General features: G+C 40.7%; 1 protein-coding gene across 1 annotated transcript in view; it reads right to left on the reverse strand.

Annotated features, from left to right (window-relative positions):
* Nucleotides 1-5,074: 5,074 nt before the first annotated feature.
* LOC135222039 (chitooligosaccharidolytic beta-N-acetylglucosaminidase-like) overlaps nt 5,075-14,764 on the reverse strand; it is a 57,880-nt gene continuing 48,190 nt past the window's right edge. The window contains 6 exon segments of the mRNA XM_064260174.1: nt 5,075-5,316; nt 5,319-5,376; nt 7,558-8,079; nt 8,198-8,344; nt 11,415-12,354; nt 13,634-13,733. Of these exon segments, the coding sequence (XP_064116244.1) occupies nt 5,267-5,316; nt 5,319-5,376; nt 7,558-8,079; nt 8,198-8,344; nt 11,415-12,354; nt 13,634-13,710 (1,794 nt within the window). The 5' untranslated portion in view covers nt 13,711-13,733 and the 3' untranslated portion in view covers nt 5,075-5,266.

Here is a 14,764-nt window from a genome sequence, read left to right on the forward strand (position 1 = left end):
CTAACCTAACCTAACCTAGTTTTTTTTTTAGGGGGGAATATTGCCTGACCAGGGGGCTTCGCCCCCGCCCCCCCGTACCCCCCCTTAAAGGCCTAACATAACCTAGTAAGGGAATGTTTTAAACCGAACCTAACCGAAACCTAGTTAGGGAACCCTTGCCTGACCGTTCCAGGGGGGCCTATTCGCCCCCCCGTTAACCCCCCCTTAAAGGCCTAACCTAAACCTATTAATTGGAACGTGAACCTAACCTAACCTAGTAGGGAAATATTAGGCCTAACGTAACCTAGTAAGGAATGTAACCTAACCAACCTAACCTAGTAGGGAATATTGCCTGACCAGGGGGCTTCGCCCCCGACGTACCCCCCCTTAAGGCTAACCTACCTAACCCGTAAGGATGTAACCTAACCAACCTAACCTAACCTAACCTAGTAGGGAACATTGCCTGACCAGGGGGGGCTTCGCCCCCCCCCCCCCCGTACCCACCCCTTAAAGGCCTAACCTAACCTAGTAAGGAACGTAACCTAACCTAACTAGTAGGGAAATACTAGGCCTAACGTAACCTAGTAAGGAATGTAACCTAACCAACCTAACCTAGTATGGGAATATTGCCTGACCAGGTGGGCTTCGGCCCCTCCCCCCGTACCACCCCCCCTTAAAGGTCCTAACCTAACCTAGTAAGGATGTAACCTAACCAACCTAACCTAACCTAACCTCCTAGTAGGGAATATTGGCCTGACCAGGGGGGCTTCTTTCACCCCCCCGTACCCCCCTTAAAGGCCTAACTAACCTAGTAAGGAATGTACCTAACCAACCTAACCTAACCTAACCTAACCCTAGTAGGGGAATATTGCCTGACCAGGGGGGCTTCGCCCCCCCGTACCCCCCCTTAAAGGCCTAACCTAACCTAGTAAGGAATGTAACCTAAACCAACCTAACCTAGTAGGGAACATTGCCTGACCAGCTTGGGGCGCACCCCCCCGTACCCCCCCTTAAAGGCCTAACCTAACCTAGTAAGGAACGTAACCTAACCTAACCTAGTAGGGAATATACTAGGCTAAACGTAACCTAGTAAGGAATGTAACCTAACCAACCTAACCTAACCTAACCTAGTAGGGATATTGCCTGACAGGTGGGTTTTCGCCCCCCGTACCCCCCCTTAAAGGCCTAACGTAACCTGTAAGGAATGTAACCTAACCAACCTAACCTAACCTAACCTAGTAGGGGAATATTGCCTGACCATGGGGGCTTCACCCCTGTACCCCCCCTTAAAGGGGCCTAAACCTAAACCTCAGCTAAAGGAATGTAACCTAACCAAACAACTAACCAACCTAGCCTAACCGGGTAACCCCCTTCAAGGAAGTAAAACTAGTAGGTAAACCAACATATAACAAACTAAAGCCTAAGGGTATGTTGCCTAACCGGGGGATGGGATTTGGCCCCCAGTAGGTAAAATGACATATAAACCTAACTTTGATGGGTGTGGAAGTGTTGTAAAATGTAAAAAGTAACCATACATAACTGCGTAATAGACGGAAACTGGAAGGGAGGTGTAAATTGTAATGTCTGTAAAAGTGTATAATGGAATATATTGAAATGTAGGTTTTATAAGAATAATGGCAAACTATATATTTAAAAATTATATATTGAAAAGTAGGTTTTATAATAATAATGGCAAACTTTAATATAGGTATTGGTATCGGTGAGAAATGCATTGTAAATGGTGTAACGTAAAGAGCCAGTCGTGAATACTGGAAAGGGGAGGGATTGACTTGTGTATAAATGATATAGGGAGTGTGTATGTAATATGCAACGCAATGTGCAATTTCACGTAACAGGTAGGTAGGTAGGTAGGTATCGAAACGTCCTAAAACTGAGTTCTATATCAACACCTAGGCATTTTTAGGTGTCTGTCCTCAATTATAACATAATATTTCAAGTTATATATGGTGAAATGATTAGGTGGGGATATTTCAAAACAGTTATTATACAAATACTATGGAAAAATGAAAAGGAATAAACACTAGAATTCACATAACATGTTTAATAAACAAAATAGCTAAATGCTTTTATGTAACTCAACGTATGGTTACCAGCCAGGTTCCCAGATGACACCACTACCAACCAGCCAAAGTTCTACCCGATGAAACCAGCCAAAATCCCGCCAAATGGTAATCCAAACCAACCCAAATAACCGGCAAATATATGTGCGTTATCTATCTTTATAAATGCATATTTTTTTATCATATATATGCTTGTATAGCGGCATCATAGTTTTAGTTAGATAATATAAACTAATATAAGAATGCAGGAAAAAAAAACGAGAATGAATTGAAATTTTGAAATGAGGCTCGTTCCCTGAGAATCCGGCAGCCTGTTTTGTGGTCATCTGGTGTGTGTGTGATTTTTATTTTAATTCCATCTACATATTTTGCTTAAATGTTACCAAGTTTTTACTGAAAACCTATTCAAATTCCCCAGATTTTCCTGAAAACCTTCAAAAATTCCCAATCTGGAGGAGGGATCAGTGTTTAGCTCAAATAGAAGTGTTTGAAAACCAGCCAAAATACCACTAACCAGCCAAAGTGAATTTTTTACCCACCAAATTAGGAAAAAAAGCCAAATTTGGCGAGAAACTGCCAAATCTGGGAACCCTGTTACCACCAATCCTTCACTCAGTCCGGTAGCAATGTAGGGTCATACTGTAACGTGTTTGGCTAAATACATATATCCCTCCCGTAAACCCCCCTTTCTTCCTCACTAAGAAGTCCGAGTTTAGGCCAAAAGCTCCCTTACAGTTAGCGCATGCGCAGTAGCATTAGCGCATGCGTAGTAGGATTCATTGTTGTGGTAGTAGTGGTAGTAGACAAATATGGATGTGGAACGGCTCCACTATAGCTAGTTTTGTTATTTCTTATTTCCGCCTGTATTTCGTGTTTTTAAAAGTGATAAATGTGGGAAATACCACAATAACACGGCAAAATCTCCCCCCAAGTGGTTTCTCCCCACCCCACCCAAAACCCCGGTTCCCGACTGGGGGTCCCCCTTACGTAGGATAGAGTTGGGGTTTTGTCCCCACCCAAAACCCCGGTTCCCAATGGGAATCCCCTTTACCGTAGGATAGAGTTCAAAGGTAAATTAGAGTCGTCCGAATAAATATTACTTCAAATTCTTGCTCAGGAGGTAAAACTGCATAGAAAAACTGCAACTGCCATACTCTGGGCCGCCGCGGATAGGTACACTAGATCTACCCATTAATTATCAAAGGAAATACAAGGACCTGACCACACAAATAAGATAAAAATGATCGATATAAAGATTATAGGTCAGTAATACTTTATATGCAGAATTTATTTACATATAAAGCAAATTAGAAATTATAAATGGTTGAAAAAAATCTACAAGTGTATAAATTACGTCGAATAAAAATAACTATTCAACATCCCTTTCTATTTGATGAATTACGTAAAAACAAATGAAAGAGAAATACAAAAATTTGTTATCGGATAGCATTGAATAATGAGATAGGTTATTGAGCTTAATAAAATTTAAGTTGATGTATAATGATAAATTTGATGTTAAATATTCTTTAGGTCCTTTTAATTTATTTAATGAGCGTGATGGGGGATCACAGTTGATATAAAAAAAAAAAAAAAACTTAAAACTAATGATCGGACAGTACTTGAACTTGCATTAACTCATTGTACTCACATCTTCATTAGTCTCGATCCGCTGAAGTGAGATTCCAGAGTCCCGAGGTGGAATGGACTATACGTAGGTCGGAAAAAAGGTGTTATTAAGCTTGCTGCCATTCTGACGTCCAAGTCCATGAGCCATCCTCGGCCGCTAAGGTTTTAGCTTGCCATATTAATGATAATGAATCAGGTGCACACCGACCAGTCAAGTCTCCAAGACTCCAACTGAAAGCAATCAGTAACTACGGGGCAGACTTTACTTCCTTCGTTAACCAACAGACGATGTTCCGAGATCTCAAACGACCGTATGGGCTTGTTGATCGTAAACGAGCATAATGCAAGGTTCTTACTATTTTAGTCGGGTGAGACTTAAGAACATCGTCACATTAAATTTAAAAAATCAATCATACTTTGAAAGAAAACAAACATGAAAAAATTTAATAATAAATTAAGTTATTTCTTAATCAAAAAATAAAAAGGAAATATGATAGGCTTGTTATTTCTTCAGCTACAATAGTTCAGTGGAAATTCTGTAACAGAGATGTAATCAAAGTAGCTATAACACTGTCATGCAAATTGGCAAAACAAATAAAAAAACTTCAGAATAATTCGATATCATTTATAAAGTACTAATTAAGGGGCGATGCCTGTGTCTGCAAGATTGTTGTTGTCCTTTTTAACCAGTATCCAGTGACTTGCGCTTTCCCGTTCGAAGTTCTAGGGCTCCTCCTCACATCATAGAAAACGCTCTTGCCGATGCAACTAGATTTGTTCAACCTACCTTAGCCGTCGCAACATTGAGTGCCATTGACGTCAGCTAACTTTAATCGCTTTGGAATACAAAAATAAGTTTGTAGAAACTAAAATAATTGCATTCAGCTCTCACGATGATGCAATATATCCCCGTTCATGAAGCAAAACGAGTAAATATTGTCGTCGTGATACATACTACTAAAATCAGAATTCACCTTCTATCTACCAGATCTCTATGAACGAATCAATCTGAGAAATTCCAATTACTTCGGACATATATCGTGTTTTTAAGTACCTGAATGGTTTTGTTTTGCAGTTTTAACTTATATGATATAGTTTGCAGCATATTTTCATATTCTAGAGTAAATTTAGCGATATTATGTCTTTTCAGTTAAAACAAATGGGAAATTGGATGAACGAAAGCTAATAAAAACTGTATCTTCATTTTTCTTGTCGAGTGTACAAGAAACTTTTGTCTTTTGTTTGGAATTTAGTAAATTATAAAATCCGTGTTTTCTCTTAAAAATAACCGTTCTTAGTCCAGTTAGAACATCGTTAAATATCATGACTTCCATTTGTCGTTGTCAGCCAACAGGATATCAAAAGGCAAGTCAGTGAAACACTTCGAAAAAGGCTGTTAAAGGCTTTTAATTTCACACAAACATCCAGGCAAAATGGGAGGCTCTGTCAACGACTTAATGGGAGCCGTCCCAAAAATTGTATAGTAGGCCTATACGCCACAGGGTTCTCCTCCTCAAGCGTAGCAGAGCCCTTCGTTCTGGTGACACCACTGGGGCTGGATGCGGTCTGCCTGGATGCCCCTACGAACCATCCTTTGCCTGTTGTGGATGAAGCGGGTCTCGGCCGCTTCCCAGTTGTGGTCAGGGTTTCCCCACAGACGCTCCCCGAGGGCCGCGCAACGGGGCCACAGCTGAAATGTATTACATAAACGTTGCGGATATGAAGTGGGATGGTTGTATATAGAAATATCGGTCTAAAGGTTCGAACCAGTCTGTCAAATAATATATATATATATATATATATATATATATAATATATATATATATATATATATATATATATATATATATATATATATATATTTAATTTTTAATTTTGTCTATCACAGTAATCCTATTCGACTGAGTTGGTTTTTATAGCGTGGGGTTCCAGGTTGCATCCTGCCTCCTTAGGAGTCCATCACTTTTCTCATTATGTGTGCTGTTTCCAGGAACACACTGTACTCTTCTCCATGAGTCCTGGAGCTACCTCGGCGTCTATAGTTTTTCCAGGTTCTTTTCCAGGCATCTTAGGATCGTGCTTCCTAGTGTTCCTATGAATATGGGTACAATTTCCACTGGTATATCCCATATCCTTCTCATTTATATTTATATTTTCAGGTCTTGTTATTTTTTTCATCTGCTCTGGTGTCCCATGGCATTGCGACATCAATAAAATTATTATTATTATTATTATCTTTTTTTTTTTTGCTCTATCACAGTCCTCCAATTCGACTGGGTGGTATTTATAGTGTGGGGTTCCGGGTTGCATCCTGCCTCCTTAGGAGTCCATCACTCTCCTTACTATGTGTGCCGTTTCGAGGATCACACTCTGCATGAGTCCTGGAGCTATTTCAGCCTCTAGTTTTTCTAGATTCCTTTTCAGGGATCTTGGGATCGTGCCTAGTGCTCCTATGATTATGGGTACGATTTCCACTGGCATATCCCATATCCTTCTTATTTCTATTTTCAGATCTTGATACTTATCCATTTTTTCCCTCTCTTTCTCTTCAACTCTGGTGTCCCATGGTATTGCGACATCAATGAGTGATACTTTCTTCTTGACTTTGTCAATCAACGTCACGTCTGGTCTGTTTGCACGTATCACCCTATCCGTCCTGATACCATAGTCCCAGAGGATCTTTGCCTGATCGTTTTCTATCACTCCCTCTGGTTGGTGCTCGTACCACTTATTACTGCAAGGTAGCTGATGTTTCTTGCACAGGCTCCAGTGGACGGCTTTTGCCACTGAATCATGCCTCTTTTTGTACTGGTTCTGTGCAAGTGCCGGGCATTCGCTTGCTATGTGGTTTATGGTTTCATTTTTCGTATTGCACTTCCTAAATATGGGAGAGATGTTATTTCCGTCTATCGTTCTTTGAACATATCTGGTTCTTAGGGCCTGATCTTGTGCCGCTGTTATCATTCCTTCAGTTTCCTTCTTTAGCTCTCCCCTCTGTAACCATTGCCATGTGTCATCGCTGGCTAGTTCTTTAGTCTGTCTCATGTATTGTCCGTGCATTGGTTTATTGTGCCAGTCCTCTGTTCTGTCTGTCTTTCTCCTGTCTCTGTATATTTCTGGGTCTTCGTCTACTTTTATTAGTCCTTCTTCCCATGCACTCTTTAGCCACTCTCTTTCACTGTGTTTCAGATATTGCCCCAGTGCTCTGTTTTCGATGTTGACGCAGTCCCTCTATTATTACTCCCTATCCGTCTCCCTCCTTCCTTTCGTGTTATGTATAGTCTGTCCGTATTATTATTATTATTCTTATTATTATCATTATTATTATTAACCCTATTCATATGGAAAAAGCCCACCACAGGGGCCACTGATTTGAAATTCAATCTTCCAAGGAATATCAAGGTGTTCATTAGGAAGAAGCAGGAGGAGATAAAGAAAAACACAGAAAGAAGAGATATAAAACTCATTAATAGATTGATAAAAAATGTGTTGAAGTGCAGAAATCATTGCAACACTCATCTCCTCTCTCTCTCTCTCTCTCTCTCTCTCTCTCTCTCTCTCTCTCTCTCTCTCTCTCTCTCTCTCTTTCATTAACTGAAGATCTGCATCAGCTTCTTTTGCCTTTCTTTTCCTCACTAAACCTCACTATCTAGATATCTAATTGTTAATTCCTCCTCTTGATGAGGCGCCCTTATCCACAAGCAATCTATGGCCCCGCATAGGGCTATGCACCTCCGTCAAGCCGACGCCCAATAGAAACAAAAAAGATACATTAGCATCCATTCCATTTTGCTCTAGATTTTCGAGGAGAATATTGTCCAGACATCGGAAACTACAGACCGGAAAAAGCAAAATATAAAATCTCACCCACCCTCGAATCAACAACCTCGCCGTCAGCCTGCTCAGTCCACAGTGCCGCCTCGCCACCCAAGATGAGAGCCGGGTCGAAAGTGGTTGTGAATTTGGACGCGATTTTAATGGGGTCGTTGTCATACACCGCCTGCCAGCCCTTGTAAGGGCTGCACCAGTTGTTCCCCTCGCCGATCCAGGCGCCAAATCCGCAGTCGAGGTACAAGTGGTCGTAATTACTGAAGATCACTCTGTACTTCTTGTCCAAGAGCTCGCCGATGATGGGGTCGGTCTCCGTCGTCCATATTTGGATGATGTAATCGTCAGTAGGGAGGTACTGCTCTATACGACCTGCTTCTGTCAGGTGGGAGGTCCACAGAATACCCGGGACCTTCTGGCCACCGTTGGCCTCCGTGAGGAGCTGGAGGGCTTTTTCTTGGAAGACGCCCCACTGCCCGTAGTACGAGTCTTCAGAGAGGCCGTAGTCATTTTCAATCATCCAGTTGACTATCTCTTCGGTTGTGTTCCAGCAGTTGAGGTTGACCTGGAAAATATTTGTCGCTTATGTGACACATCGTTGATAATGACATAGTTATAAAGTGACATATGATTGTCAATAGCGAGTGATTCTTTCGCAACAGTGTAGCTAGCAGTCAACTAACCTCGTCACCTCCAAAGTGGAAGAGATCGATGGGACCGAAGAGATTGACGAATTCTACATAAATTTCGCCCAGCACGTCATACATCTTTGGGTTGGCCAGATTCAGCTGCCCGCACGGAGGTTCTACGCAGTAAGATGCCCATGGCTCCTACAACAACAAAGTGGAAATACAAATTAGTACGCAAAGGGAATGAGGATAACCTAATAGGCACTAGCTCTTGGCGAGTGGTTGACATTGTAATACTTCCCCGACTCTCAGCCTCACATACCGTTTCAAAACAAGCTAATAACTTTAGGTTGACCTTATTCCTGTTATCCAGTAGAAGAAGCAAATATTCAGGGAAAATATGTGAAAGAGAAGGGCATAGGTGATCCGAGGAAGCCAGTCAAAAAGGGGACCCCCACTCACCTTTTGCTGTTGACATATTATTATTTCCGTTCCTCGAAGGAAACTTGTGGAATATGGACAATACCCTTCTCTTAATTCAGTCTGGATCTGTTATAATCCTTTGGAAACAGTGAGCTATTATCAAACATGAAGGTACTTTATGTGGACAAAAATTAAGTTAAATTCAACTATTAACTCATTCCATTTAACACTCTGAAAAGGGGGTTGCTGTTGTGTCTAGCTCACTGCATGGTTGCATGGTTCAACTCTGTAAGATGTCGCTGTTAAATCTAGCTCACTGCGGGATTGCACGATTCGACACTGTAAGGTGTTTCTATGAAGTCTTTCACTATGGGGTTGCATTGCTATGAAGTCTTTCACTATGGGGTTGCATATATAAACGAATACCACAGGAAAATGATAATCAGAAATCCAAGCGCTTTCGTCTTTACTAAGAGCGAATGAAATTCAATTGGAAAGAAAGTTATTAGGTAAATAACAGATAAAAAATACCAGATGGTTAATTGTCAAAAGGGTAAAAGTTAAAGAGATAATCCAGGATTATCGGATATCACATGGTCACAAACCAAAACATAGATTTAACCCTAGCAGAAACTACAAAGTATCCGTACAGAACTGGGCAAATATCGAATGCATTATTCGTACATATGAGAGATTTAGATCATCCTATTAACTGGAGTCAAGAAAGAGCCTTAATCCCATGTAATGACACAGTTAAAAGGAATATCATTGAATCTTGTTTCATCAAGTCAAATAATGGAAATGCTCTAAATTTAAGTCTGGGTTTATTTAAACTTGATGCCTTCATAATGAAAAAAGTTGTAGATAAATATAAGCAACAAAATTAATATATTCAGTTTTTACATGTTTTGGACTGTACGGATACTTTGTAGTTTCTGTTAGGGTTAAATCTATGTTTTGGTTTGTGACCATGTGATATCCGATAATCCTGGATTATCTCTTTAACTTTTACCCTTTTGACAATTAACCATCTGGTATTTTCGATCTGTTGTTTACCTAATAACTTTCTCTCCAATTGTATTTCATTCGTTCCTTGACAATGTCTTAAGGGACCGGGTGTCAAAAATAACGAAATATTTTGAAAAAAGTCGATTTTTAGTGAATCAAGCATCGAATACTTCATGGTCATGGCAACCCACTCCCGGAGTTTCAGAGCAATATATTGATTCTAACTTTTTGCCAACATATTCAATATGTTGTTTACATTTTTCGGCATGGTCACGTACATTAGAAAATTCAGGATTAGTTACAGAACAGGCAATAAATTAACTAATCCTGAATTTTCTAATGTACGTGACCATGCCGAAAAATGTAGACAACATATTGAATATAAACATTTTAAAATTCTCTCCAGAGCCACCTCACCTCATCAATTAGCTATAACCGAATCGTTATATATTAAGAAGCTTGTTCCTCCTTTAAACAATCAAACTACATCCACAACACTGTACCTGTCTTGAGTGTGCCCCTGTCTCTGTTTTTTATGTCATTAGGTCCTTGGTTCCCGTCCTGAAAGGTAGCGGTCTATTTCTTTCATTCTGTCTGTTGCATTTTAGCTTTTTTTTTTTTTTTTTTTTTTTAAGTGTAAATATTTTTTAAATTGTAAATTTCTTAATTCTTAAATCGTTGTAATATTTTTATATATTATAATTACGTTTTTCAGCTTTGAAAATGAGGCTGTGTCCTCGAAACGTCAGCATGTTTAATAAATGGACAATTACTAGTACATGACGTCTCCTTCAGCTCCTTGTATATGTTGGTTGATAGCAACGCTTCCCATCCCATCCATATATATATTATATATATATATAGATATATATATATATAATATATATATATATATATATATATAATAAAAGGAGCCCATAAAAACAAACCGCAAAATATACAGAAAAGGTGGTATTTATACTAAGAGATCCATCCACAGGTAAGCCACCAATTTTAGAGGTCACCCCGCATGATAATCTTCCTTTAATCTTCTTAATCATTGGTTGAATGAAAACCTTTGTCGATCACATCTGAATCCCATGCTCCTTTTGAGATGTTCATTACCTGCCTTTCTTTTATTAAGGCCGACTCCATCATTTGACTCTTGTACTGGCAGTTGCTGCTATAAATTATATGCAACAAATTCCAGTTTATTCTATGGTTATGTTCATTTATATGGTTGAAAATAGCTGAGTTCTGTTGTCCATACCTAACTGACCATTTGTGTTGTCTTAATCTCTGGGGAAGTGATTTTCCTGTAAATCCAATGTAAGATTGGTCACAGTCCTGGCATGGGATTTCATAAACCCCTGTTTTCCTTTGGGGAGTGTCTTTTGTTGGACGCTTATCAGGGATTTGGCTAAGGTGGTGTTTGGGTACGTAAATGCAAAAGGGTTAGATTTTTCGAGGGTCTGAATCACTCTCTTAATCGTGTCCAGGTGAGGAATTTTTATTTTATTGTTGGATGTCTGGTCTTGTTTTGAGGGGGTCGGTAGAAAATTATGTTTGCTTTGTGAATTGCTTTCTCAATTATATGGTCAGGATACTTTAAAGACGAAAGTTGCTTACGAATTAGTTCAAATTCTTTTTCCAGGAAATCTGGGGAACAAATTAGTAAGGCTCTTAAGAACAGATTGCTGGCTACACCTATCTTGATAGCAATGTCATGATAATGACCTCCAAGAATATTAGTCCTAGATAACAAACACCAACCCCCCCCCCCCCCAAAAAAAAAAAAGGGTCTCACTACCTGGGAAAGATCCGATATTCGCTAACTTTCGAAATCATCAGAGTGTCTTACCTTGTTGACACAAACGGCGATGTCCCCAAAGCCCTCTTTCGGGCCCCACTGGAACCCATTTCCCACATGGGCAGGGGCGTCATACTCGGGCAGAACTCGTATACCCCAACCCCTCACTCGTCCTAACTCGACGATACGCATGATTTCGTCCGGGTAGTATATCTCCCTGGGGGAGTACGCTCCGTAAACCGTCATTTTCGGGCGGCTCTCTAGGTAGACGGGGAAAGAGTGTGTGTCCGTGATGTGCCAGTGGAAGGTGTTCAGCTTGTTGGCAGCCATGGCGTCGAGCGTTCGCTCGAGGTTTGGGATCGGCATGAAATTCCGAGCTGTGTCCAACAAGACTCCTCTGTAAGGAAACACCGGAGAGTCTTCAACGGCAGCACCAGTAATGAGTAGCAGTGAGTCTGAGTGCTCTTCGTACTCGGTGAGCTGAGAGAGAGTTTCCAGGGCGTGCCTCGCACCGAAGTAAGTCGGGGCGTCGATCTTCGCTGTCGACACATCACCTTCGGTAGACAGAGTCAACGAGTAGGACTCGTCCGTCTGCAAGCTCAGTCTGTCTTCGGTTCCAGTGACAGTGATGTCGAGATGGAGGATGTGATCGTTCGTTGCAGAGTCGTAAGGGCCACGCCAGGGCGTCGCTTGATACGAGTACTCCGGATGATTTTTGTGCAAATTGTCTATGAATATGGCGACTGCTTCCTCCACAAGCTTGGAGATCTCGGGTGGAGCTGTTACACTATGGGTGACATTGCTGGGGAGGAATGGAACTACCTGATCATCTAGGCTGACTGAGGTGGGTTTCGGCCACAAGACCCCCTCTGGGCTACAGGTCAGTTTACACTGACCGAGACTTGTCTGAATCAACGGATCTGTTGCCTCTTCCTTGATGCATCTGCTTGTGGCACTGTCGCACCTGTATCCCCAAGGGGACTCATCTTGCCTGTCAAACAATGGCTTATCAACTGCATGTCCATACTCTTCTACCTAACCATCTGTGCTCTTCTAGCGTTGAAATTGTATTTATGAAATTATATTAGAAGTAACTTTCATGGTACTCAATTTTAACACGACTTTTCTCAAGAAAGACTTGTTAAGATAACGAACTGGATATTGGTACGACAGCCGTATCCCTGATTGCGATAGATATTGGTACGGCTGTGAATTGCGCATGCGTGAACCCTTGTTTACAGGCATATCAGTGACAGCAAGAAAATGACGACCTAGCAACGTGAACCGTGTAATGTTGCATCAGTTTTTGCTGAAAAACAAATGTTTTTCAGGTTTTAACAAGCTGAAAAAGGCAATAGACGTTTACAAAGAGTCAAACTTCCAGAAATTGTATATCCGTAGGTCACGAACGGTCGAATCGAGCCTGAAAAGAGCTCCGAAGAGGAGATTCAAAGATTTGAAGCCTAGCTAGTAAGGTAGTACAGCAGTCAGTAGTGCGTCCAATATGGGAAACATGCTGTTAATATAGACCTGATTTGGATGACTACTTACGATTGATTAGGCCGTTTACCAGAGGATCGACTTTGGTAGTTTTCCTTACTACCATGAATACAGCAGAGCACGATTTCTGTGTACTTCAAGTCTTCTTTGAATCTCCTCTTCGTAGGACCGATTCGATCGTTCGTGACCTACAGTTATGCAATTTCTTGAAGTTTGACTCTTCGTAGACGTCTATTGCTTTTTTCAGCTCGTTTAAACCTGAAAACATCTGCTTTTCGGCGAAAACTGATGTATTATTACACGGTTCAGATGAGATTCAAAGAAGATTTGAAGTACGCAGATGGATTAGTTTAGTTTTATTTTTCATGTATATAGTCAAAATCTAAGTATGTTTAAGTATTATTGTTTTTTCATATTTTCATTTACTGTCAAAATGTTTTGGTGCTTTGGTGATGACAGTATGGTGATTCACTTTGACATTTTGAATTAAACATGTTCAGCGAAACAATTCAGTTCGACTATTTTTACTACTGTCGCTGATCTTCTAGTGCAGTACCCATAGCTCTTGGCAACAGTGTACGGCAACTTCTGCATGATTAGCAAACTCCCGTACCTACAGCAAGTCAATAGCGCAATACGGCAACATGACAGAATCTGACGAACCCCCCACTACACGTATGTTATTTGTAAGACAGGGAGTCTGAAATTGACGCATGCGCAATTCACTACCGTACCAATATCCTGTGCCTTAAGATGATAGTATTACTTACGCAGAAACACCTCTAGAAGTGAGGTGTGTTGCCAAGGTGCAGAGAAAAAGCACCAGCGTGCAGTGCTTTCCTTCCATTTTTGTTACAGGAGTCACACGGTCTGCAAGGAAATGAGAGAATAACAAATCAATATTCGAATGAAACGAAGTTTAAAAATGGTTGTGTATGTGGTTCTAAATGAAAGGAAATTGTGCCCAGAAAGATTTGGCAGAGTGAAATCTATGACTGGAGGCTATAATGCCAAGTTATCCGCCAACAGCAGGCATAATCATCATATACTTCAAAAGAAGAAGAAGAAAAAAAGCGATAATTGAGATCCCTCTGAGGTAAAATACTTCCAAGTGACGTTCAGAAAGCCGACTATATCGACGACAAAGTGTGAATCATTGCTAGGGCAGATCTTATTGCATATCATTCCCTTTGGGTCTAAGTTATCAACAAGACAAAGTGCATTTGATATTGAGAGATGTTTCCGAGCGTGTCCATGTGTGTGAGTATTCGGTGCTTTGTCACTGACACCCACGTAACTTATATTTATGTACGGTAATAACTTATAACCAAAGAGAATCACATGACTATTGCAGGCACTAACTATTCTAATTATCCTTTTGGGGACAAGACTGTTTCCATGTTGGCACAAAGATTAACCGGGTACACATCCTGGGTACAAATACCGCCTGAATAAGACCCGTTCTAATATCTGTCCCCAGATTTGACATCAGTCAGGTGCAGTGGCTCTCAGGCTTCTATACTTGACCCCCATAGGTGGGTAGTGCCGTCAGTGCACCTCGTGCAGTGCACTGTAGGCATTACTTAAGGCTCTTTGCAGTGTCCTTTCCTCAGGCCCATATAGCTAAAACCCTTTTCATTCCTCTTACTGTACCTCATTTCATACTCTCTTTCTACACAAAGTTTTCCTCCTGTTTTACTGTCAGTTTCCGTTTCAGTGCTGAATGACCTCATAGGTCCAAGCGCTTGGCCTAAATCCTATATCTTATATTCTGTTCTTTATGCTTGGCACACCCAGTGCATTTCCTAAAATGTGAAGCACACAGCAAGATTGATCAATTTATTCATATATATATGTATAGATATACATATATACCATAAAAACGCCAGAATATAGAAAGT

This window comes from Macrobrachium nipponense, chromosome 3 (assembly GCF_015104395.2).
Source record: "Macrobrachium nipponense isolate FS-2020 chromosome 3, ASM1510439v2, whole genome shotgun sequence".
Classification (NCBI taxonomy): Eukaryota; Metazoa; Arthropoda; class Malacostraca; order Decapoda; family Palaemonidae; genus Macrobrachium; species Macrobrachium nipponense.